General features: G+C 69.8%; 1 protein-coding gene across 3 annotated transcripts in view; it reads left to right on the top strand.

Moving 5' to 3' along the window:
• Window positions 1-23,624, top strand: part of RXRA (retinoid X receptor alpha) — an 82,091-nt gene that overhangs the window by 43,666 nt on the left and 14,801 nt on the right. For all 3 annotated transcript variants that reach the window (XM_080668434.1, XM_080668435.1, XM_080668436.1), the window contains exon 2: window positions 20,538-20,803. In XM_080668434.1, coding sequence (XP_080524560.1) covers window positions 20,538-20,803 — 266 coding nt within the window. The remainder of the gene's footprint in view (window positions 1-20,537; window positions 20,804-23,624) is intronic.

Consider the following 23,624-nt stretch of genomic DNA (forward strand, 5'->3'; position numbering starts at 1 on the left):
GGGAGCTCCTGAGCCGAGCGCCGGCGAAAGCCAGGCTGCCCTTGGCTGTGACTTTGTTTTGTTTCCTTAAGTCAGATTGTCCTGCTCCATCCTGTGCCCGGAAGAGCGGCCTGCTCTGTCGTCGGGCGGGGCCGAGCCCCTCGCCTTCCCCTGGTGGGGGTGGGGCGGGCCTGCGCTGGCCTCAGTCAGCAGATGTCCCCGCTGCCGGGTCAGTCCTGCTGACACAGCTCCTGGGGCTGGGCCGGGCCCCGCGCCCCTCCCCACATCTGTGCCTGCTGCTCCCCGTCCACCTGCTGGTCCTTGCAGCGCTCTCCCTGGTCCCTCGCAGGCATGGGTGGCCCTGCGTCTGTCCCTCCCGCTCCCGTGGGGCCCCTGCTGCGGGGGGACAGATGACCCCGGGGGGGCAAGGAGGGGTGAAGGAAGCGCAGGCTGTCCCGAGGCGGGCGCTCAGCACACTGGGCTCCTGGGGGCTTCCGGGAGTGGCCATCGGTGGGACCACAGGGTGGCGAGTGGGTGGTGGACGTCACTGCCTGGTGGCCCGGCGGCTCTTCGGTGTCGCAGGCTGTGAGCCGAGGGGTGGCTGCCCTGGGAGGCGTTTCCCACACTGACCACAGCCAGGCCCCGCCCTCCTGCCCGTCGCCCCTCCTGCCCGCCCAGTCCCTGGGAGGTGACAAGACTTGCCCGCCCGAAAGCGAGGCCTTGGGCCGCGCCTGAGCAGGGGCCCTGCACCCCTCCTGGAGGTGGCCTCCCCGAGTGGCCCGGCCAGCGCCCGAGACCCAGGTGCTTGTGGCCCGTAGGGGACGGGCCCACTGACCTACCCGGCCCCGTAGGGTGCAGCCCAGCCTCCCCTGGGAAAGGCAGCGCCGGGCTGGGGGCGTCCAGGAGGGGCGGCGGGCCTGCCCGTGCCCACGGCGCTCCCTGGGCCCTGGGCCTCCGGGTGAGGCTGCAGCCCTGAAGGGGCTCCTCTCCTAGGCCACCTGCCAACACGGCCTCCTGGTCCCTCCTGGGAGCACCTCCCGGCGCCCAGCTTGGCCAGCCCCGCGTGTTGGGACACCCGTTCCCAGGCCCGTCCTGCCGTCCGCTGGCATCAAGTCCGGGCAGGTGTGTGTGCAGGGCAGCCGCCCCAGGTGGGGGCCGGAGGCGGCGTGCCGGCCCCGTGAGTCACACCGATCCCGGAGCGGGGGTGGCAGGGGCTCCGCTGTGGCCGGCGTGCCGAGGCATGCTGCCGGCTGGGGCCTGGGAACCGCCGAGGCGAGGCGCAGGGAGGGAGAGCGGGAGGGGACGGCCCTCTGGGACCCGCCTCCCCCCAGGCTGTGCTGCGACCCGCTGGGAGGCTGGGTGGCCAGGAGGAGCAGACGCTGCCCCAGGGCCCACCTTCAAGCCGGAAAACCCGCTGGAGGGGAGGAGGGGCAGGTGGGAAGGCAGATAGGATCTGAGTGCCGCGCTGGAGCCTGGGGGGCGGCCTCCATAGCTGCCTCCAGCCAGGCCCTCCTGTGTGTGTCCCCAGGGCTCCTGTCCCCAGGGCCTCGTCTCCCCAGGCACCTCCTGCAGACCCTTCGCCCCTGGGTGTGGGGTCAGCAGCCAGACGAAGGGCCTTCGCTGGGCCCTAGGGCCACCGGTCCTGGGTCAGGGGGCTTAGAGCGGGGGGCCCAGGGCGGACAGCAGCCCCTCCTCCTTCCGAGGGCCGGCACCCCGCTTGCCCCTCTGTGGCAGACAGCCGAGCCAGGAGGGGGTTGTGCGCCCGCTGTGGGGAGCGGGGCAGCTTGCAGGGCAGCCAGCACGGCCGGGGCCGGCACAGCCTGTGTCCTGGACCCAGCTTTCCAGGGGAACCTGACCTTCGGGAGGACAGGTGTGGGCTGGACTGGTCACGGGGGTCCTAGAAGGGCTGGAGCTGCTAGGACAGGTCAGAGGCTGCAGAGGCTCTGAAGAGGGTTGTGGCTGGTGGGGGGAGGGGGGGCGGACCTGCAGTCCGGGGTGATGGGCTCAGACTAAGCTAGCACCTAGGGCGGGGTGGGGGACCCCTTTCCTGCCAAGAGCCATTTGGATATTTACAACGTCACTCGTGTGCCATACAAAACGACCAGTTTAAAAACCAGCCTGCTACGTTTGGTCAAAGACTTAATTAACTCACCCCTAGTCCCTCGGCAGGGCCAGACCAAATGATTTGGGCCAGTGGGCCGGATGGTCCCCACCCCTGACCTTCAGGGTGGGGGCCCCGCTCTTGAGGGGTGTTTTTGGGGGCGGGGTCTGGTCTGGACTTTTCTACTCCGGCAGGGGCAGTGAGGGCTTCCTGGAGGAGGCGTCTGTCAGGAAGGCCCACAGGGAATGACCGGGCCTGCTCTGAGGACCAGGGCTAGGGGCGGGGCAGGGCTGGACACGAGGCTTGTGTGGGACAGAATACCCACCCCGCCGTGGCCCCAGGCCCTCAGAGAGGGAGCAGGGCTGGCCTTGCTGCGTGAGGGCGGGAGACCCCTGGACTTATTTGGGGTTTTTCAAGCCAATGGTCAGCAGTCTTGGGCGGAGGCCCCCTGGGTCTGCCTGTCTTCGACTTCCTGATCAGGGCTTGGGGCGGGGGCTGGGGGGTGGCTTCACCTCGGATGAGCTCTGGCCTCCCTGGGGCACTCGCAGTGGTGGCAGCCTCTCAGTCCCGGCCCAACGCACAGTAGGTGCTCGTGAAGGGCTCCTTCCAGCTTGGGGCCGCTTAGGTGGACTCGAAACAGCCCGCAGTGCCCGCTGTCGGGCGTAGCTGTCAGGGGGACCTCCCTGAGCCCCTCCTGACCCTGCCCCAGACCAGGCATGTGGGAGCGGCTGGCTGGCTGGCCTCCGTGGGGACCTTGGTCTCTGGGCGGCCCTCCCCACCCTGCCAGGATGTGAACGACGGAGGGGGCAGCGGCGCCGGGGGCCAGTGTGCCCGCCGTGGGGCAGGCGCCTCCCCCCACCGCTCGCCCCCGCTGCTGCTCCTGCTGCCGGCAGGCTCGGCGGCCGCGTGTGCAGGAAGGAAGCGGAGGCCTGGCTGGCGTGTGCGTGTTTACTTAGACTGGGCTCAGGGGTGCGGGCCAGGGCTGGGCGCCTTGAGGGCGAGGGTGAGGCCTGGGGAGGCGAGGGGGCCTCGGTGGGGCGGGGCTTCCTGGGGGCCAGGAGCTGGGTGCCCGGGCAGGTCCAGGGCAGGTGGTGGGGTGAGAGGCGTGAGAGGGAGCAGAAGGCCTGCCGTCCCCCAGGGGTGACCCGGCCGCCGTCTCACGTTGCTGGGCTGGGGAGGCGGACCTGGGGCAGGGACTGGGCCCAAGGACCCCTGTGTTGGAAAGGAACAGCCGGTCTGTGGGACTGAGGGGTGCGGGGGGGGGGGCTTCCAGGTCACCGTCCATCCCTCCCGTTCTGCAGGGGAAGCTGTCTGGGCGGGCGCAGCCTCCCTGTGCTCTCCTCCACTTCCCGCCAACTTCCAGCGAGGCCCAGGGGCCGGTGAGCGAGTGATGGAGCCCCGGGCGTAGTCAGCGTCCCACGCGCTGGTCTGAGCCGGTCCCGCCCCGCTGCCCTCCGCGCCCCCGCCCTTTGCCCACCCAGAGGCGGCCCATGATGCTTGCCGTTCTCTCAGCTCCTGGCATGTTCCTGGCGCGTTCCTGGCGCTTGCCAAGTGTTTGGGCGCCTTTGGCTGGGCCTGCCCGGGCGGGGCCCACTGGTGAGACCCCTCGGGGGCAGGAGGCCCCGGGCCTTGCTCGGCTGGGACCCCGGGCCGTGTGACCTACGTGGATGTGGGTTATGTGCGCAGGTGGGGATGGTGGAGGCGGAGCGTCCAGTCCTATGAGAGGCCCCCGCCCCGCCTCAGGCATCGGCACGCAGGGGGGCCGTGTGTCCAGGCTTCACCACCCCGAGGCCGCCCAGCCGGCGGGGAAGGCCCTGTGCCGTCACCTGGACCCACTCTTCCGCCCCGATGGCCCCTGGCAGGCAAGTGGGGGTGGCAAGGGGGCCCAGAGGATGGGTCTTCGCATCATTGACGCGCCACGTTGCGGTGGGACGAGATGAAGTAGGACCTTCGGGGTTGGGGGTGCTGGGGGCCCGGGGGGGTGTTGTGAGCTGGTCAGGACCAGCCCTGGGTCTAGCAGTGGCCCCGCCGAGGCAGGAGGTGGCCCTGTGCTGCTGAGCCGCGGCCCCTGCAGGGCTGGACTTGGCGCCGCCTGGGGGCTCCGGGTGAGCGGGGGCTCCGGGCACTGTCCTCCCTGGTGGCTAACGACGGCAGGAGGTAGCTGTCGAGGGGTGAGGTTTGTCGGGCACAATGACCTGACTCAGTGGGGTGAGGGCCAGGGGATCTCACGGGAGCCGCCCTGCCCGCCTCGCCCTGGGAGTGCGGGCTGACGGCCCAGCCCTCGGGCGGCCGAGGAGGATCTGGGGGGGTCACGGTTGACCACCAGCCACAGCTGAGTTAGCATGGCTGCCTTTCGGGAATAAAGCCTTCCACTCGAGGGCTGGATCCTCACCCCGGCAGGACCGCGCCAGGCCCCTGTCCATCAATGAGCTTCTCCAGGTGTGGTCCCGGGCGCCGAACCAGACGCGCCGGCAGCTGGGAGGCATGAGTGAGGGATCCCGGCCAACCCGGAGCGGGGTGGCAGCCGCCTCGGGACTGTCTGGCCAGCGTCTTGCTAAAATCAGGCCACGCAGAGGTGGCTTGTGTCGTTATTGTGAAAACCCTGCCTGCCCACGGCTCAGAACCCACGCCGATTGGTCACCTCGGACGACGCGCCACCTCCCAGCCCAGAGCCCGAGCCTGACCCCGCTGCCCCCAGCGGAGCCCTGGGACTCCTCCCCACCTCCAACTTCACCTTGAGTGGGTTCTGGAGTGGGGACCTTCATGAGCAGGTGGGGTGAATGGGGTACGAGGTCCCATAGCAAGTTGGGTTTCAAGTGAGAGAGGGGGGTGTGAGCAGAGGGGTGCCCTGCGGCCAGGGGGCGCTGGAGAGACCGAGGCGGGGCTGCTGCTGGGCGGAGGGTGCTGGCCCTTCCGTGAGGGTCCTGCAGGCGGAGTCCAGGGTGGGAGGTGGGGGGGGTCAGGATGGCCGGTGCCCACTGCGCCCCCCGCCCGCTGCACCGGTGCCCACTCCGCCCCCCGCCCACTGCACCGGTGCCCACTCCGCCCCCCGCCCCGCCCGCTGCACCGATGCCCACTCCGCCCCCCGCCCGCTGCACCGATGCCCACTCCGCCCCCCGCCCGCTGCACCGGTGCCCACTGCGCCCCCCCGCCTGCTGCACCGATGCCCCACGGCTGGCGCCGGGGCTGCCGTGGGCAGCGGGGTTCCACGTGCTCAGGAAGAAATCTTGGCGCCGGCTCCCAGCGCTGGCTGTGGGCCTTGGGCCTGTGCGTGCAGCCTCGGCCCCTGCAGCCTGGGCAGGCAGCCCACGGGCCTCCTGGGGTGGGGATGGAGGACCCCTACTTGCCTGCCGGGGCCCCGGGGGCTGCAGGCTGTGTGCAGTGGCCCCCGCGCCCCCACTCCCTGGGCCGGCCGCTGGCTGATGGGCCACAAAAGACATCTGTGCCCCCGAAGAATGACCCGTTGTGTGGCTGGAGGGCAGCCAGCGCTGGAGGCCCCCTCCCTCCGTGCTTCCTGCCGAGCCCCCTCCCCCCAGCAGAGCCCTGCCTGCGGCCCATCCGGTCCTCAGCCCTGCCCCCCCCCTGCCCCCCGCTGCTGGCTCTGCTGTACCCGCCCTTTGCCCTCCGGGCTGGTGAGCTGGCTCCCACCCTGGACCCCGCCTCCCATCCTGACACCCCCCCACCTCCCACCCTGGACCCCTCCTCCCATCCTGACACCCCCCCCACAACCTCCCACCCTGGACCCCGCCTCCCATCCTGACACCCCCACCCTCCACCTCCCACCCTGGACCCCGCCTCCCATCCTGACACCCCTCCCCACCTCCCACCCTGGACCCCGCCTCCCATCCTGACACCCCCACCCTCCACCTCCCACCCTGGACCCCGCCTCCCATCCTGACACCCCCCACCTCCCACCCTGGACCCCGCCTCCCATCCTGACACCCCCACCCTCCACCTCCCACCCTGGACCCCGCCTCCCATCCTGACACCCCCCACCTCCCACCCTGGACCCCGCCTCCCATCCTGACACCCCCCCACCTCCCACCCTGGACCCCTCCTCCCATCCTGACACCCCCCCCACAACCTCCCACCCTGGACCCCGCCTCCCATCCTGACACCACCCCCCACCTCCCACCCTGGACCCCGCCTCCCATCCTGACACCCCCACCCTCCACCTCCCACCCTGGACCCCGCCTCCCATCCTGACACCCCTCCCCACCTCCCACCCTGGACCCCGCCTCCCATCCTGACACCCCCACCCTCCACCTCCCACCCTGGACCCCGCCTCCCATCCTGACACCCCCCACCTCCCACCCTGGACCCCGCCTCCCATCCTGACACCCCCCACCTCCCACCCTGGACCCCGCCTCCTATCCTGACCACCCCCCCCACCTCCCACCCTGGACCCCGCCTCCCATCCTGACCCCCCCCACCTCCCACCCTGGACCCCGCCTCCCATCCTGACCCCCCCCCACCTCCCACCCTGGACCCCGTCTTCCATCCTGACCACCCCCCACCTCCCACCCTGGACCCCGCCTCCCATCCTGACACCCCCACCTCCCACCCTGGACCCCGCCTCCCATCCTGACACCTCCACCTCCCACCCTGGACCCCGCCTCCCATCCTGACCCCCCACTCCCGCTGCTGGGCCCGCACCTTTGCTGTCCCTCCTGCAGGGTGCTCCTGACCGGCGCTCAGGGCGCTGTGCACAGAACGCCTCCTGCCGGGGCTGTGGGATGGCCGGTGGCCAAGGGCCTGCGACCTCCCATGGCGCCACTTGGGCTTCTCCCCGGGGCGCTGCCCCAGGCCAGGCCAGGCCGAGACGAGCACAGTGCAGTTAATGGCTGAGCGTTCCCGGGGCGCTGGCTGGCACCCCATCTTCACGCCCGGTCACCCGACTTGCCCGCAGCCAGGCAGCTGGCCGGCACGGAGAGGGTTTGAGCTCAGGCCTGCCCGCCGCCACACGGGCCCCGGCCCCTCGGCTGTGCCGCCTGCTGCCAGGACGGTCGTGTCTCAGATTGAGGAAACGAGCCTGGTCCCTGTCCTTTTCCAAGAAGCTCTGGGCTTCGGCCAATGGGAGCGGCCTGTGGTCGCAGGTGTCTGCCGAGGGTGGCGGCCGGCGGGCGGCCGGGAAAGGGGAACTCAGCCGCCGGCAGCCCCAGCGCCACTCGTTCCTGACGGAGCTCCCAGCTGCCTGGCGGAGCCCGGCCTCCCGGGCCCCCTTCCTCGCAGGCGCCCACCACCGAGCCGCCACCCTGCACCGCCGGAGGCTGCGGGACCCCGAGCCCGCGGGCCGGGGGCCGATGGGGCCGTCCCCGTGGTGGGACCTCTCGCCCGCGCTGGCCATGAGGCTGCACCTCCTGGCCTCTCTGTCGGGAGGCGGCCTGGGCTGGCGGGCAGGCGACCGCGGGTGGCTGGCAGGTGAGGGCCGGGGGGCTCGGGCGGCGTGGCCTGGGCGGGTGCGGTGTCTTGCCCACGGCGTGTGGAGCCCATGGCAGGTCTGTCTGGGAGGCCAGGTGCTGGGCACGGAGGTCGCCGCACAGCACGCCTCCCGATGCCCGGTCGTGGCTGCTGGGCGCGCGCCCAACGCCCAGCTGTGCCCGGCGCTTCGTGCCTGTCCTGGTTCTCGCTCACAGCCTGAGGCCAGGACCACCGGGCCCGGCCGGCCCTGGCACGGCATCCCCAGCGGTTCCGGTCGGGAGGGGACTGGCTGCTCTTCTCTCCCTGCCCGACGCTCTGCGGAGGGCTCCTCGGGTCTGCCTCTCCCCTTTCCAGGGGCGGAAACTGAGGCTGGGGCGGTGGGATGGTCTCCCTGGAGGGTTCCGTGGACCCGCCATCCTCCTGGGCGCCGTGTCTGGAGCGTCAGAGGAGCTGTGGGGCCGGGGCCCTCTGGGGCAGGCGGAGGACGGGCAGCCCAGAGTCTCGGCTCGGGCCCCTGGGGCGGGGTGGGAGGGGGTGGGAGGGGGTGGGAGGGGGTGGGAGGGGCTGGCGGAGGCCTGCGTGCAGGAGGTGAGAGCTGGTCCCGGGCTAGCCCTGTGGTGCAGGAGTGAGGGGCTCCGGCCACATGACCGTCCCCCGGATTGGTTTCTCCGGTCCTTCCCATCTGGGGCTCCCGGCCGGCATCTCCGTGGAGGGCCCACGGCCTGGCTCCCTCGCGCCGTGTGGGCGGTGGTGGACACCATGCGAGGCTGCGCCGTGTCCCTGGGAACCTCCTGGTTGTGGAGCTGGAGCCCGAAATAGGAGAGCAAGCACCAGCTGGCGCCGTGCTGTCCTGGCGGGTCGGGGTGCCCACGACACGCCCCTCCAGGCTTCCCGCTCTGTGGGTCGGGGATGAGGGTCAGGCCCCCAGGTGTGTGGCCCCCACACTGTCCTGCGGCCAGCCCGGCGGGTGGGGACCTGGGCCCGTGCGGAGCTTCTCGGCGCAGTTCTGCCATCGGCGCTCTGCCGTCAGGACGGGTGACTGCCAGGCTCGCTCCAGGTCCGGGGCTGTGAGCGCGAGGTCTCCCCAAGGCTTGGCCGGGGCTCTGTCTTCCTGTTGTGGGGGTGTTGGGGGGGTTCGGGTTCCCATCCCTCTGGGAGCTCCTCCTTGTGGGCGAGAGCCTCACACGTGTGCCCCGTCTCCTGCCACCCGGGACCCTGACGGGCCGCGTCAGCTCCTGGCCTTGGTGTCCTTGTCTGTGAAGTGGGCGCAGAGAGAAATTTCCGGGCCAGGCTCTCCGCGTGACGGAGGGTTGCAGTCCTATGTTTTTACCCAGAGACACGCTGGGCTGTCAGGCCCTGCTGTGTGTGGGTGCGTGTGTGCGTGTGGCGGGGGTGGGGGGGTCCCGGGCCCTTGGCGGCTGGGACACCCCCAGCTCCCGGGTCCTGCAGATGTGCCGCCTGCCTCACTTGCAGGTGACCTGGGATCGTAGCTCCAGCCTCGTGCAGGAGGCCAGTGCCTGGACGCACCCCTGCCTGCTGGCTGCTTGACCTTGGGTGTGTCCCGTGGCCCCTGCCTGCTGGCTGCTTGACCTTGGGTGTGTCCCGTGGTCCCTGCCTGCCACCTCTTGCTGCCCCTTTGAGCTCTTTCCAGCTTATTCTCTGGAAAATGGCCCAGCGCAGCTGGTTAGCGTCGTGTATAAACTCAGGCCTCCAGCCACGAGCAGGGTATCTGCTGTGAGTCCCACGTGTGACACGGGCACGTGAGGAGTTCCTGCTGACCCCGGGTCTTCGTGCGCCGGCCGGCACCCGCGCCTGGCCGGGCTCTGATGGGTGAGGGAGTCGCGCCCGATGGAGCGAGGGTGTACGCGCTGCCCTTCCTCTGACGGCCCCGCTGACAGCCGAGGGCTCGCGGGGCCAGGTGCTAAGGGTTCCCCAGGGTCTGGCGGGCTGTGTGTCCCCGGCGGGACCGAGTCTCCCACTCGGGGGGCTGCCGCTCCACGGACTGCGTGTGGGTTCAGGGACTGGGTTTGCAGACTTGAAGGCATGCTTCTGGGTCCCACTCCGCTCCGTCCAATGCCAAAGGGCCCCCCGCTCTCTCCGTGGGGTCTGAGAGCTGGGGGCTGCTGCCTGGGCTTGCTCCCCAGCCTCTGTGCTGCCTGCCCCCAGGGAGGGAGGTGGCCCTGCCACGGGGGTCACTCATTGGTCGCTTGACTTGCCCGGGCCGGGTGCCCCCAGCCCTGCCCCAACCCTTGTGCCTGGGCATTCAGATAGCAGCCAGCAGTGAAAGGTGGTTCCCGCGCCCCTCCCCACGTGGGCCCTGGCCTTAGCCACCCCCAGGGGTGCTGGTGGGCTCCGGACAGGTGGACAGTGACAAGGCCGAGAGGGTCAGGATGGGGCACTGGCAGGGACTGCAGGGCACAGGCACCTACCCAGGCGGCCAGAGCACGGGGCTCTGCCTCGGGCGGGTCAGGCAGGGCTTTGGGGTTTGGGGTGCAGTTGGGAGCTGTGGGAGGTCCTGGCAGTGACCGAGGAGGCAGTGGCCGTTCCGCAAAGTGACCATGGAGGGCTGGCCGTGGGGCGGGCGTGCTGAGCTGGCTGTGGGCACCCCCCGGGGCAGGCTGCCTGGCCCTCCTGAGGCCTCAGTCTGCCCGTCCCCTTCCGCCTGAGGCCCTGTGGGCTGGGTGGCTTGCTGGGTGCTGCCGTGGTGCCCCCTGCAGCCCCATCCCAGGTCCTGGGGCACCCCCGCGGCACCTGCCCACCCTCAGGTCTTCAGGGTCAGTGGCTGGTGCCCCTTGGCCGCCACCCCCAGCTGGGTCAGGAGTGAGGCTTCGGGTTGGAGACTTGGGGATGTGGTTCGATGTCCCATGAGGATGGGGGGTGGAGTTTCTGGGTCCGAGGGTGCACCCCTGGCCCTTGGGCCTTCGTCTCCTCAGTGCAGAGCGCAGTCCACCCATCCGCCTGCTCCGTGCCTGCCAGGGACCCCGAGGGGGCGGGGAGGGCAGAGCCTGGCCCAGCAGGTCCCCAGGGTGGCTGGGTGGGAGGTGGGGAGCTGATCCGGTCACATGGCCCAGCAGTGAGGGCTCGGCTGGCCTGCGGGGCCGGGGTCTCAGTGCAGAGCCCCAGGGCTCTCAGCGGGTGGGGGTGACAAGCTGAGCGGAGCGTTGACAGGCAGGTGTGGGTGCAGTAGGCTGGGTGGGTGGGAGGTGGGTGCCTCCGGGCTGGCCCAGGTGAACCCCCACGCAGGCCCGCCCCTGTGAGGAGGCGCCAGGCCCCGTGGCGCTGGGGAAGCCCCTGTCGGCGGGCCGACCTCCGTTCTCGGTCTGTCTCACCGGTGAGGCCCCGTATCCCGCCTGCGGAGGCCCCGCCAGCCCAGCCCCCGCACATGACGGGCTGAGTCAGCGCCCGTGGGCGAGCCTGCCTGTGCCAGGGAGGGTGCCGTGGGTCCAGGGCTCACGTACTCGGCAGCGGGGTCTCGGAAAGCCCTCCGCGAACCCCGTGGGAGCGGAGCAGCTCCTCCGCCCTCCGTGGGCGCCTGGCGAGGCCCTGCCCCCACCGCGGGGCCCTGGGTGGGCACGCCCGGCCGCTCTGAGCATCCACGTGCTTGTCCTCAAAGCGGCCATGCTCAGCAGGCAGTGGGAGGGCTCGGGGTCCCGGGAGAAGCCAGCCACGCTGGGCCCACGGGAGCTGTGCCCCGAGCGTCCCCCTCCCTGGCCGTTCCAGGATGTGACCGGCCGCCGCCCGGCGTCGCCTCCCGAGCCCCCCGCCCGCTCCACCGCAGGTGGCTGGGGCGCGGCCGAGCTGTGGCCGTGTCTGCAAGCTGTTCCAGGAGCCGGCAGGGGATGCACTGAAAATCAAGAGAGAAAAACAGCTGCTGGGGCGGAAAACACGGGCGGGCATTCCACGACAGCGGCGGGCGGCGGGCCCCGGCCAGAGAGCAGCGCGGCTCGAAGTGAAACAAGAATCATTTCTTTTCCTGTTAAAGAGAAACCGCCTCAGCCAGCCGCAGGCCGGGCCCCTGGCTGCTGGGGGAGTGGCGGGGTTTCACCAGGAATTCCCCCTCTCCGCCCACCCTCCTGCACCGGCGGGGCAGGCGCCCGGGGGTGCGGGGCAGTGCAGGGGACCCGCTTGGAGGGGAGGCCGCTGCGCCCAGGAGCCCTGCAGGCCTCAGAGGTGAGCGTGCTTCCGGCTCCCTGCGCTCTGTCGTCCCCTCGCTGGGCACCGCCGCTGCTGGCCGCTGGTGGCGGGAACCTGCCCGCTCTCCCTGGCTGGACACGGGGTTCTTTGTAAGGTGCTGGGAGCAGCAGGCGGAATGCTGGCGGCTCCTGGCTGGCGGCTCCTGCTCTGGCTTGGGAATCGCCTCTCCTCCCTGAGCCCCTGGGCTCACCTGCGGGATGGACAGAGCTGTGACGAGCGTCAGCGTGGTGCGCACGTGTAGACGTGCCGTGGGGCTGCTACTTAGACGCGTCCTGTGTCGGAGTCTCTGTCCTCAAGGAGACCGTGCGGCCCAGGGCGGTGCAGGCCCCTGTGCACAGCGTCTGCGCGCGACGAGGCCGGGCTGTGACAGCGTCACACGCAGGTCCGTCTCGGCGGCCTCCCTGCTCTGCGCCTGCCCCTGAACCACCCGTGCTGCACCTGCGCCTCCCCGCCGGGTCCCCGCAGGCCTGGGGCTGACTGCCCCCGCCCCCCGCAGCCCGTGTTACGCCACTGAGCAGGGGGCCTGGGCCAGCTGCCCGGCAGCAGACGGGGGTGTCCGCCGGCTGCACCCAGGGGGAGGGAAGGGTTAGGGTCTGGCCAGTGTGTGTGCTGTCCTGCGCCTCCCCCCGCACGTTTCCCTAAGCTGTGAGGAGCTGGGGCGTGGACGTGGCTGTCCCAGCTTCAGTGCAGCTCGGCAGCCAGGGGCCCTCAGGTGCCCACCGTGGGGATGTTGGAGTGCCGCCGCCAGCTGGGTGGGTGATGGCAGATCCACTGAGAACTGAGGGGAAGGTGATGCCGATGCATTTGGTTGACTGTAGCTGGGCCTGGTGTGAAGGCTGTGGCCACAGCCCCCCGGGACCCTGGGCTTCTGTAGGTGGGCACGGGGTTGGGGCAGCTTCCTGCCATCACTCCTCGGCTCTTTCCTGAACACCTTCCAAGCCCAGGCCCCGGATGACTGGTCACAGGTGGTCCCTCCCGGCCACACCTTCCTCCTGGCTGGGCCCCCCACTTCCCCCACAGCACTGGTCTCCAGCCGCACCTGCCGCCCCTGGGCCCAACCACAGTGCCCAGGCTGTATGAGTGGCTGAGCAAGGGCGGCTGCTACCCTGGGCACCACCTTCTCTTCCTCCCCCTGCTCCTCACCAGCCCTGGCCTGCTCAGTATGGCCAGCAGAGCCCCAAACACTGTCCCTTTGCCACCGGGGTAAAGCCAGTTAGTATCCCCATCAGTCTCTCTGGGTCTCATCCTTTTGTTGTGCAGTGGGCAGGGCAAGGGGTTGTGCAGATGCTGACAATGGTGATGATGGTGATGGTGGTGATGATGGTGATGGTGGTGATGATGGTGATGCATCTGATGATGGTGATAATGACGATGTTGATAGTGGTGATGATGGTGATGGTGAAGGTGGTGATGGTGGTGATGGTGATGGTGAAGGTGAAGGTGGTGATGATGGTGATGGTGATGGCGAAGGTGGTGATGGTGATGGTGAAGGTGAAGGGGATGATGATGATGGTGGTGGTGAAGGTGGTAATGATGGTGATGGTGATGGCGAAGGTGGTGATAGTGGTGATGGTGAAGGTGAAGGTGAAGGGGATGATGGTGAAGTTGATGGTGATGATGGTGCAGACGTGTTTGTCACCGAGTGCTCAGTGGATGCCAGTGCAGCCATCTCCCTGCCCTGAGCTGTTACAGAGCCTATTTCTCTGGTTCCACCCTTTGGGGCTTGGTGGGGCCTGGCACCACGAGGAGCATCACCAGGTGTGTGCCGCGGCCCTGGGGCGTGCGGTCGGTCAGGACGGAAGGGCTTTGGGTTGGTGTCCCAGGCTGGGACCTGGAGTCCTGGAGGCCCCGGGGGAGGGCCCGGGGGGAAGGCCCTGCCCTGTCATCTGTTTTCCTCGCGTTGGGGTCCAGCTACTGGCCCGTCGTTGCTGCGGCATGCCCTCCTTGATCAGGGACCACAGGCCTTGGGTAGGACCCCAGGCCCCTCGCCGTCACTTTACCCCCTTCGTTTCCCTCATCTCCCAGGCTCCTGCTCCGAGCCAGCCTCTGGCCCTGTATTGGGGGCCGATTCCAAGGGGAGCTGGACGGGTCCCTGCCATCCAGGCCCCGGTGTAGGGGGGAGAGGGCCGAGAGCTGGGTCCCAGGAGAGCGAGTCCACTGTGTGCTGCTCCTGGGGTCGGGACAGAGAGTCTGCTGCTCCTGGGGTCGGGACAGAGAGTCCGCTGCTCCTGGGGTCGGGACAGAGAGCTACGGCCCTGCTTTCCTTGACCAGGGTGGCGGCTGGGGACGCAGAGCCAGGCTGGGCATCCCCAAGTCCTCGAGGTCTGTGCGCAACCGGAGCCTGGGGGCCCGGGCCCATGGAGCCAGTGGCCAGCCTGCCCGCGGGTCACTCCGGGCCTGGACGCTGGAGGCTCCCAGCGAGCACCCGCCCCTCTCCAGCCCTGGGCAGCCCGTGGTCGGCTGGGTCCTGCAGCCCCGCTCGCTTTGGCCCGTGTGACCTGGGGGCTGGCACGGCAGCGGTCAGCGCCCTGCCTGTCCTGTGGTGTCCGGCCGCCTTCCCCCTCCTTGGCCCCTGGGCCCCCGTCGGGCAGGGCGTGGGGGCAGGCGGAAGCAGCCCTCGGAGAGGGAGCAGTGTCTCCGGGAGCAGGTGGAGGGTGACCCCCTGCTCGGTGTCCAGGGGCTGAAATTCCTTACAGCCACTTCCTGTGGCCGGGGCAGGGGGGGGGGGGGCAGGGGGGCGGGGGGGCAGGGACGAAGGAGATGCATGTGTTGGTTCACCAAGCGCCTCCTCCCCCTCTCCTCCTCCCCTCCCTTTCCCCGCCCCCCTCCATCCTTCTTTCTCCCTCCTCTCTCCTCCCTCCTCTTCCTCCCTCCTCTCTCCTCCCTCCTTCCTCCCTCCTCCCTCCTCTTCCTCCCTCCTCTTCCTCCCTCCTCTCCTCCCTCCTCTCTCCTCCCTCTTCCCTCCTCTCTCCTCTCTCCTCCCTCCTCCCTCCTCTTCCTCCCTCCTCTCCTCCCTCCTCTCTCCTCCCTCTTCCCTCCTCTCTCCTCTCTCCTCCCTCCTCCCTCCTCTTCCTCCCTCCTCTCCTCCCTCCTCTCTCCTCCCTCTTCCCTCCTCTCTCCTCTCTCCTCCCTCTTCCCTTCTCTCTCCTCTCTCCTCCCTCTTCCCTCCTCTCTCCTCTCTCCTCCCTCCTCCCTCCTCTCTTCTCCCTCCTCCCTCCTCTCTCCTCCCTCCTTTCTCCTCTCTCCTCTCTCCTCCTTCCTCCCTCCTCCCTCCTCCCTCTTCCCTTCTCCCTTCTCCCTCCTCTTTCCTCCCTCCTTCCTCCTCTCTCCTCTCTCCTCTCTCCTCGCTCCTCCTTCCTCCCTCCTCCCTCCTCCCTCTTCCCTTCTCCCTTCTCCCTCCTCTTTCCTCCCTCCTTCCTCCTCTCTCCTCTCTCCTCTCTCCTCCTTCCTCCCTCCTCCCTCCTCCCTCTTCCCTTCTCCCTTCTCCCTCCTCTTTCCTCCCTCCTTCCTCCTCTCTCCTCTCTCCTCTCTCCTCGCTCCTCCTTCCTCCCTCCTCCCTCCTCCCTCCTCTCTCCTCCTTCCTTCCTTCTCTTCCTCCCTCCTCCCTCCTCCCTCCTTCCTCCTCCTCCCTCCCTCCTCTAGGGCCTGGGTGGGTCTGGGCCAGCCCGGACTCCCATATGGAGTGGGGCCTGAGTTCTGGCCCCCGCCAGCTAACCGATTGGCTGGGCCTGGCAGAGGGAGGTGCTTGGGTCCCTTCTGGCCAGTTGGGGGCCTCTTCCTAGGGGCCCTGTGGCTGCCGGATTGCACCCCTCTGACCCTACTCGAAGGCCCAGGCTCTGGGAGGCAGGCTGGGGTTTCTCCTGGTCACCCAGAGGGCACCGCTGACCGGGGCTGAGATTTGGGGGCTGGGGCCAGTGGCTGGGCAAAGGGCAAGGTGACGGCAGAGGAGCTGAAATTTCAACCTGAGCACTCGAGCCGTAACCAGACCCGGCTGAGGCCGGGGGTGAGCCCTGCTCCTGGGGTTGGAGGGCCAGGCCCCCGAGCTGACCCGCCTTCTGCAGGGAGGCCAGAGCTGGCACCGGCGGGTGTGAATCCGCCCTGCCAGGCCCTGCCCGCAGCCTCTGCTCTTGGCATTCCCACTCACAGCCGGGATCCCTGGCGGAGCACATTGGCACCAGGGCCAGCACCGCCCGGGACAGGCCTGCCCGGCCTCAGTTCCTGAAGGCCCCCCTGTTCCAGCCACCCCCGGCTTCCCCCAAACCCCGACGCGCCGTGGTCCCACCGCAGTCCCCGCCGGGCGGCCACTTCTCCTCCTCCGGCTGGCAGGGGAAGCAGTCCTTCCGGAAGGTGGGGGCTGGCGGTGGGCGCCCTCACTGCAGGGTTTCCGTTCTGGGGGCGCGCCAGGCAGGGGCACAGAGATGCAGGGGTGGGGCGGATGCTTATGTTCCAGCCTGTCCTTGTCTTGTTGGCTGCTGGCTCTCCGAGAGGGCCGTTCTCACCCCTTTGTGCCCGTCTCCCCTCCTGGGCACCCCCTCCTACTCCGTGCCTCTCCCGGACGCTCCTGGCCCACTCCAGCCCCGTGGGACCCTCCCCTGCGTCTCGGTGTGGACCCGGCCGGCCCTGCCCGCCTGGGCTCCCTGCCCACTTGGGCTCTGCTTGGACCTGCTGCCCTCATTGCTCCTGCAAACTCAGAAGGGCCTAGGGGGACCTGAGGTCCCCTTTCCAAGAACTAGGGGTTCCCTGCCTGCCGGGAGGGGCTGAGTCTGGGGCTCCCCCCGCCCCTCCCCCCAGCAGCACGTGGCTGGCATTTCCTGCCACCTCCCACCTCCCCCGCCTGCCAGGCAGAGGCAGGAAGGGAGCTGGTGGGGGTTCCCCAGCTTCCTGCTGCGGGGTCCTGGCGGGTCCTGGGGGCGTGCTGGGGGAGCCTGTACCGCTCAGGAATTTGGTCCGTTGGGACATCCCGTCCCTCTCCCAGGGGCCTGCGGGCCGCCTGATCGGCCATTCCTGAGGTGGTTGTAGTTCTGCTGGCAGACACCCAGCGCGGGGAACTCGCCACCTCCGAAGCGGCCGTCCATCAGTCACCGTGAGGGCATTCTGCACTCCAGCTTACTGAGTGTGACCTTGACCCTCACCCTCACCCTCGGCCCCGGCGCTGCCCTGAGCCTGCCGAGCGCCGGTCACTCGCCATTCCCTCTGCTTCTCGGCTTCCGTTCTGGCCTCTGGGTATTTTGCGTTTTAGAGTCAGTTTTGTGGCCTCAACTACTTTTTGTGCCAAGAGATCTGTCTACCACCTCTTCCACGCTGCCTTCCCGGATTGACCCCGGCAGCTTCTGTGAGGTCCCTTCGCTGGCGTCGGGGTTGCCGGGGCGTCCCTTCTGTCTGGACAGGGCCTGTCTCTTTCTGGAGGTCCCAGCCTCGTCCCCCGAGTCCCGCCGATGCTGATGGTCTCAGTGGAGGCAGGTGGGGTGTAAGGGGGTGAGGTGCTGGGGTTTGAGGCCTGGTGAGGCCCAGGTGCTGAGGTCCCAGATGTGGCCATGGGGTGTTGTTCTCCGTCAGAGGCCCCCCTGCGCCCCGCGGGTGGTGGGCTGGGTCCGGGGCTCTGAGCCTGGGCTCCGTCAGCTGCGGGAGCAGAGGATCAGATAAGCCTGTGGTGACGAGTCCCTGCGAGTCCCAAGTAGGACGCTTTCAGAAGAACCCTATCGCCTCATCGCTGCCCGCTTATCAGTGGGTGGGGACAGCAATAGCGGGAGGAGGCGGGGCCGCGGCGGCTCGAGGGGTGCAGGGCCCTTTCTTCCTGACATTCCTTTCCTGGCCAGAGTGAGTCTCTGCAGAAGACTCCAGAAAACACACCCAGCCATTGTCACCCGGCCTCCCAGCGTGTCTGTGTGGCCATCTGTAAACAGGAAGGCCGTGTGGGGCCTGGGGCGGCCAGTCCTGCACAGCAGGCTTTGGGGCCCCCAGGGCTCACACAGTCTGTTGGGATAATGGCTGCAGCCTTGACCCTGGGGTGCACGGGATGGGGGCGCGCCTGAGGAGCCAGGCCCCCTCACATGGGGGTGGGCTGCATCCAGAGGCCAAGGCTCCTTCCCGTGTCCCCCTCCTCCCGGAGCCCCTCCTCAGGGCTCTGACTTGGGCTGGGTGCTGTGGTGCCTTGGGGGCTCGGGGAGCTTTGGGGTGCAGCCTGGCAGTCACCTCCCTCCCTCCTTCCTTCCGGCCAAGCTTTCTCCTGCATCTCCCTCCTCGTCCTGCCCTGGAGCAGCAAACACACAAGACTCAGCTCAGGCCCCACGCTCAGCCACCAGAGTCCCCGCAGATGTGTGACCGGCCAGCAGCCCCCCTGGTTCAGGGACCTCAGTCCCCGCCCCTGCCCCTGGACTCCCTGCGGAGGGCGGAGAGAGGCGGGGAAGCTGTGAGAATCCAGGAGTGACCTCGCCCTCTTGGCCTCTCTCCATCACAGAGGCTGGGAAGGAAGATGGGCGTCTCCCCTCAGGGCAGCCAGGCCCACCGGCTTCTGGGGTTAGGCCCCCCATGGCCAGCCTTTCCACAGACACCCCCAGTGGTTGCCTTTGCCTCAGTGCGGGCTCTGGTGATGTCGGCAACACGCATCTTGCTTCCCTTTCTCGCACCTGGACGTCAGCAGGCCCGTCCGGCCCGTGAGAGGGAGGGCCAGCCCTGGTCAGCTCGCGGCCTCTGCAGCGCCTGCCTGTCCGCGCCGGCGAAACAGGCTTGGCCGGGTCGGAGCCGGCTCAGGGCTCCTGGCCCCGGTGTGCGTGCAGGCAGGGAGGCGGGCACTCGGGGTCCCAGCAGTGGCCGGGGGCACTCGGGGTCCCAGCAGAGGCCGGGGCAGGCAGGGAGGCGGGCACTCGGGGTCCCAGCAGTGGCCGGGGCAGGCAGGGAGGCGGGCACTCGGGGTCCCAGCAGTGGCCGGGGCAGGCAGGGAGGCGGGCACTCGGGGTCCCAGCAGTGGCCGGGGCAGGCAGGGAGGCGGGCACTCGGGGTCCCAGCAGTGGCCGGGGCAGGCAGGGAGGCGGGCACTCGGGGTCCCAGCAGTGGCCGGGGCAGGCAGGGAGGCGGGCACTCGGGGTCCCAGCAGTGGCCGGGGCAGGCAGGGAGGCGGGCACTCGGGGTCCCAGCAGAGGCCGGGGCAGGCAGGGAGGCGGGCACTCGGGGTCCCAGCAGTGGCTGGGGACACACGGTGGTGACTTCTGGGAGTGCGCCTCCCCAGGGCCTCGGCCTCCCTGTCTGTCACCGGGAGGTCAGGGCTGTGCAGGTGCTTCAAAGGTCACGGGCCTGTCCGCCGGGGCAGCCGGGGAGGCCTCGGTCCACACGAGGGCCAGGGGGCGGATGACCAGCAGGCTGCCCCACGGTGCCCCTCTGCCATCGCCGGGGCTTCCTCACGTTCTGTGTCCCCGTTCTGTGCCCGGTGCGGTTCCCGCGGGCAGAGGAGCCCCTCGCCGGTGGGGCAGGTACCCGCAGGCGGGGCTCCGGAGGACGGGTCTGGCGGGGCCACAGAGCCTCTGGTTCCTGCGGCGTCACCCGCTCGAGGGTGCCCGCGCCGTCAAGCACGAGGCCCTGGAGGAGGGCCCGGGCCTGGGCTGGAGTCGGACCTTGGGCTGGTTGGGGTGGTGTCCGAAGCGTGACGCTGCGTGTCCCTCGGCGACCGATGGGGAGGGGAGGGCAGGGCCTGGGGCCGAGGCGGTTCTTCCCGCTCTGCGCCCTGCGTTGCTCTGAGGTCCGGGGAGTCGAAGTCGTCCCGGTGTCGAGGGTCTGCCTGCCTGGCTGTTGAGGGCGGACGAGCTGGGGGGGGGGGGGGGTGCCCTGACGAGGGTGTGGGGACGGGACTCCCCATTGTGCCATGGCCCCCGGGCTTCTCAGAAGTGTGGTCGCTGCCCGCCGGCCGGGTCGTGGGAAGGCTGAGGCCCAGAGAGGGGCGTGGCTGGCCCGGGCACCCTGCGGGCTCCAGCGGCTCCTGCTCAGGCCCCAGGCGGGGATTCACCACCTGAGCACCTGCTGGGTCTCCTGCTGCCCAGCCCTCGGGGTGGGGGGGGTTCGGGGGGGCGGGTGGGAGGCTGACCGGGTGCTGGTTGGGCTTTGAAATCCCTGAGATGAGAGGCGGGTGTGGGGGGTCCTGCTTCTCACCGTCTCTGCGGCTGCCCGACGCCAGGCCTGGCACACAGCTGGGCCCCTCCTAGTGGCCACCCAGTCAGGTCCTGGTGGTCTGGTGTGGCCTGAGCAGGCCCAGGCCATGGATTGGGGAGCAGCTGGCCTCTGGCACTGGGCGTGCCCGGCCAAGGCAGGTGTAGAACACAGGTCCTCCTTCCCCCTGTGAAATGGGGTGATGGCAGCCACCCCCCCCCCGCCTCCACCTCACTCCAGGCATTCGTCTGCCCTGGGCAGGGAGTTGGTTCTGCCCCACAGGGGGCTCTGTCTCCCCAGGACAGCCTGCAGTTGGACCCCTGAGTACATGGGAGAGGGGCTGGCTCTCCCGGCTCCCGGGCATGCTGGGGGCACAGGCCTGGGGCGTTGAGGGTTTGAGTGGCAGCCGTCTGGCCTCCTTGCCTGGACAGGGACCCCGGAGCTTCCTGCCGGGGCTGCCAGCGTCTCGTCCCGCATCTGCCCGGGACCCCTGAGCCCGAGGGCCGAGCCAGGCCGGGCGGTGCCTTGGAGGGAGCGCGCCCCTCTGCCTGGCCTGGCCCTGCCCGTGTCATTGGGAATTGGGGTCAGCGAGCCCCGGGGGGCAGAGGGGATGGACGCCTGGCCTGGCCCTCCTCCGCGGTCTCTGGCCGGGGTAGCAGGCCCGTCTGTGGGGTCCTGACCGCCTCCTTCGCTTCTTGTCTTGCAGACTTCTCCACCCAGGTGAACTCCTCCCCCCTCAACTCGCCCACGGGGCGGGGCTCCATGGCTGCCCCCTCGCTGCACCCCTCACTGGGGCCCGGCCTCGGCGCCCCGCTCGGCTCCCCGGGACAGCTGCACTCACCTATCAGCACGCTGAGCTCCCCCATCAACGGCATGGGCCCGCCCTTCTCCGTCATCAGCTCCCCCATGGGCCCCCACTCCATGTCCGTGCCCACCACGCCCACGCTGGGCTTCGGCACCAGCAGCCCACAGGTAAGTGGGGGCGGGGCCGAGGGTGGGGGCGGGGACCTCTGTGGCATCACGTGGCCCCGGAGCAGGTGCTGTCACGGCCCCCTCATCCCTGGGAAGCGGAGCCTCAGAGAGGCGGCCTCGGCCTGGGTTCGAGCCTGGGTCTGGCTGACCCTTGAGCCCGTGGCCCTCAGAGGTCACCCCTCCAGCACGGCCCCCTCCTGTCAGGGGTGCGCTGCTCACGTGGCTTGGAGCTCTGCAGGGTGGGGAGTCCATGTTCTCAGGCTGCAGCCCACCTCCCCGGGGCCCAAGTCCTCTCAGCGGCCCCTTCTGGGGCCTGTCCTTCCCCTCCCGTCTCTGCTCATCCCAGGCCCTGTGGCCCCAGTGCTCCCCGCGCAGACCCCGCCAGGCACACGTGTGCAGCAGACGCGTCCCTGCTGGGGTGCCCGGGCCCGGGCCCGCGTGGCCCCCGCTCACAGCCCGGCTGCCGGGCCTGTCTAGACGGGCAGGGCGGAGAAGCTCACTGGCTTTCCCGGGGCGACCTTGTCACCCCTCTGCACCTGGGGCTGGGGGTCCGCGCAGGGTCCCATGCCCGCGGGTGCCCTGGCCTTCCAGAAGCCGGCAGAGGCCGAGGGATGGAGGAGGGCGCTCGGCCACTTTCCTGGCTATTTTGCGTGTAGCCGCCGCCCCCTTCTTGCTGGCTGCGGGCACACGGAAGGGCAGCCGAGACTGCGGCCGGCCAGTGGGCTGCCTACGCCCTCAGAGCCCGGCCTGGCACCCCGGGGCTGTGCACGGGGGGGCGGGGAGCCTGCAGTGGGCTGTGCAGGGGCGGGGCCTAGGGTGCCCGCAGACCTCCGTGCATGGAGGCCCGGAGCCCCCACTTCTGGTCTGCCGTGGGCGAGGGCCTCCCCGCGGCCAGTGGGGGGGGGGGCCTGCGTGAGATGGGGAGGAAGGGCGTGGTGTAGGGGAGAGGCCGGGAGCGATGAGCAGGGCCTGGGGCGTTGGCGAGGCGGCGGTTGAGTGAGTGAGTCCCATCGGCTCCGGCGGGAACTGAAATAGAGGCCCAGGATATGAAAGGGGAAACGAGGGTTCCACGCCCTGGCCGCACCGGGGAGTCCTCAGGCTCTGGGTCCCGCAGGAGACGGGGCGGAGTGGGTGAGGGGCTTCGGGCCCGTGCGGGGGGGTGGGTGGCAGAGCGAGGCCCCCGGCTGCCGGCTCTTTTCTGGGAGCCATGACCCAGCCCGAGGCCTGGCACGTGGCCCCGAGAAGGGGAAGGACCGCGGCCCGAGGACTGCCCGTGGCCGTGTGGGACTGTCCGGCGGCGGAGATGACAAGCAGAGTGGGCCCGCCCCGCGGTTGAGCACCGACCTACGAACCGCAGGTCACGGTTCGATTCCGGTCAGGGCGCAGGCCCGGGTTGCACTCCATCTCCCAGTGGGGGGCGTGCAGGAGGCGGCTGATCAGTGATTCTCTCTCATCATTGATATTTCTACCCCTCTTCCTTCCTCTCTGAAATCAGTTAAAAAGTACATATACATACATACATACATACATACATACATATATATATAGAGAGAGAGACAGAGAGAGAAAGAGAGAGGGAGAGAACGAGGGGGGCTGGGGGGAGAGGGAGAGAGGGCAGTGTGCGGGCAAAGTGGGTGGCCCAGCCCCAGTGGCTCAGTTGCATGTCGTCCTGTGTACCTCAGGGTTGCTGGTTCGATGCCTGGGTGGGCACATGCCTGGGTGGGCACATGCCTGGGTGGGCACATGCCTGGGTGGGCACATGCCTGGGTGGGCACATGCCTGGGTGGGCACATGCCTGGCTGGGCACATGCCTGGGTGGGCACATGCCTGGGTGGGCACATACCTGGGCGGCAGGTCCGATCCCAGTCCGGGCACCTATGGAAGGCCCTGGGTTGAGGTCTCTCTCACATCGGTGTTTCTCTCTCACCCTCCCTCCCTGGGGCCTGCAGAGAGCCTCCAGCCCTCCTCCTCTCCCACACGGGCAGGGTCTCCTAGGGCTCCCCAGCTCCGGCCCCCTCTGTGCCCAAGGGACGCAGAGCCCGGGAGGGCAGGCCTGTGCAGCCCACAGCCTGGGACTCACTGACCGAGACGAACCTCTCCATCTGTCCTGCCGGCTGGGACCCTGGCCAGCCCTCCTTCCAGCCCTGCCTCAGTTTACCTAGGGCAGGCCCCCGTCTCAAGGACCTGCACGTGGGGGGCCGGGAGACAGGGCAGGAGGGGGAAACGTTCATTCTTGTCCCCGGGACGCCAGCTGACCCAGCCGCGGGCAGTGGTGGCCGGTCCCACCTCGGGGAAGGCTGCAGCCCGGGGGGGGGGGGGGGGGGGGGGGTCCCCTCCCATCCTCAGTGGCTCCCGCAGCTGGCTCCTCGGGGCCTGCCCTTGACCACTGGTGCCGTCCCCCCACTGTCAGATGTTTGGTCGCAGCCCCTCCGGAGCCAGGCCGGGCTGGGAGGCGGGCGTGGGAGTGCAGCGGCCTGTCGCGCCTCAGCCGGGTCCTGTCCCCGCCCGCAGCCCGCAGACCGGGCCTCCTGCACTCAGACTCCAACACGCGGAGCCTCGGGCTCAGAGGCTGACCTCCCCAGTCACCGTGGAGGAGGCGGGATGGGGGCTAAGCTGTGGCCCCGTCCCTGGCACCTGGCGGGCAGCTGTGCGGGTGCCCGGGGGGGGGGTCACTGTGGGCTCGTCTGCAGCCAGCCGGGTCACACCTGGGGGGGGGGGGGGCATTTCCCTGTGGGTTCCCACGCCGCCCGAGGCCGGCCGGCGGAGACGGGGTGCAGCAGCACGTGGCACGGAGTCAGCACCTCCTCTCAGCTGCGTGCGC

The sequence above is a fragment of the Plecotus auritus genome (assembly GCF_963455305.1).
Source record: "Plecotus auritus genome assembly, chromosome: 5".
NCBI lineage: Eukaryota > Metazoa > Chordata > Mammalia > Chiroptera > Vespertilionidae > Plecotus > Plecotus auritus.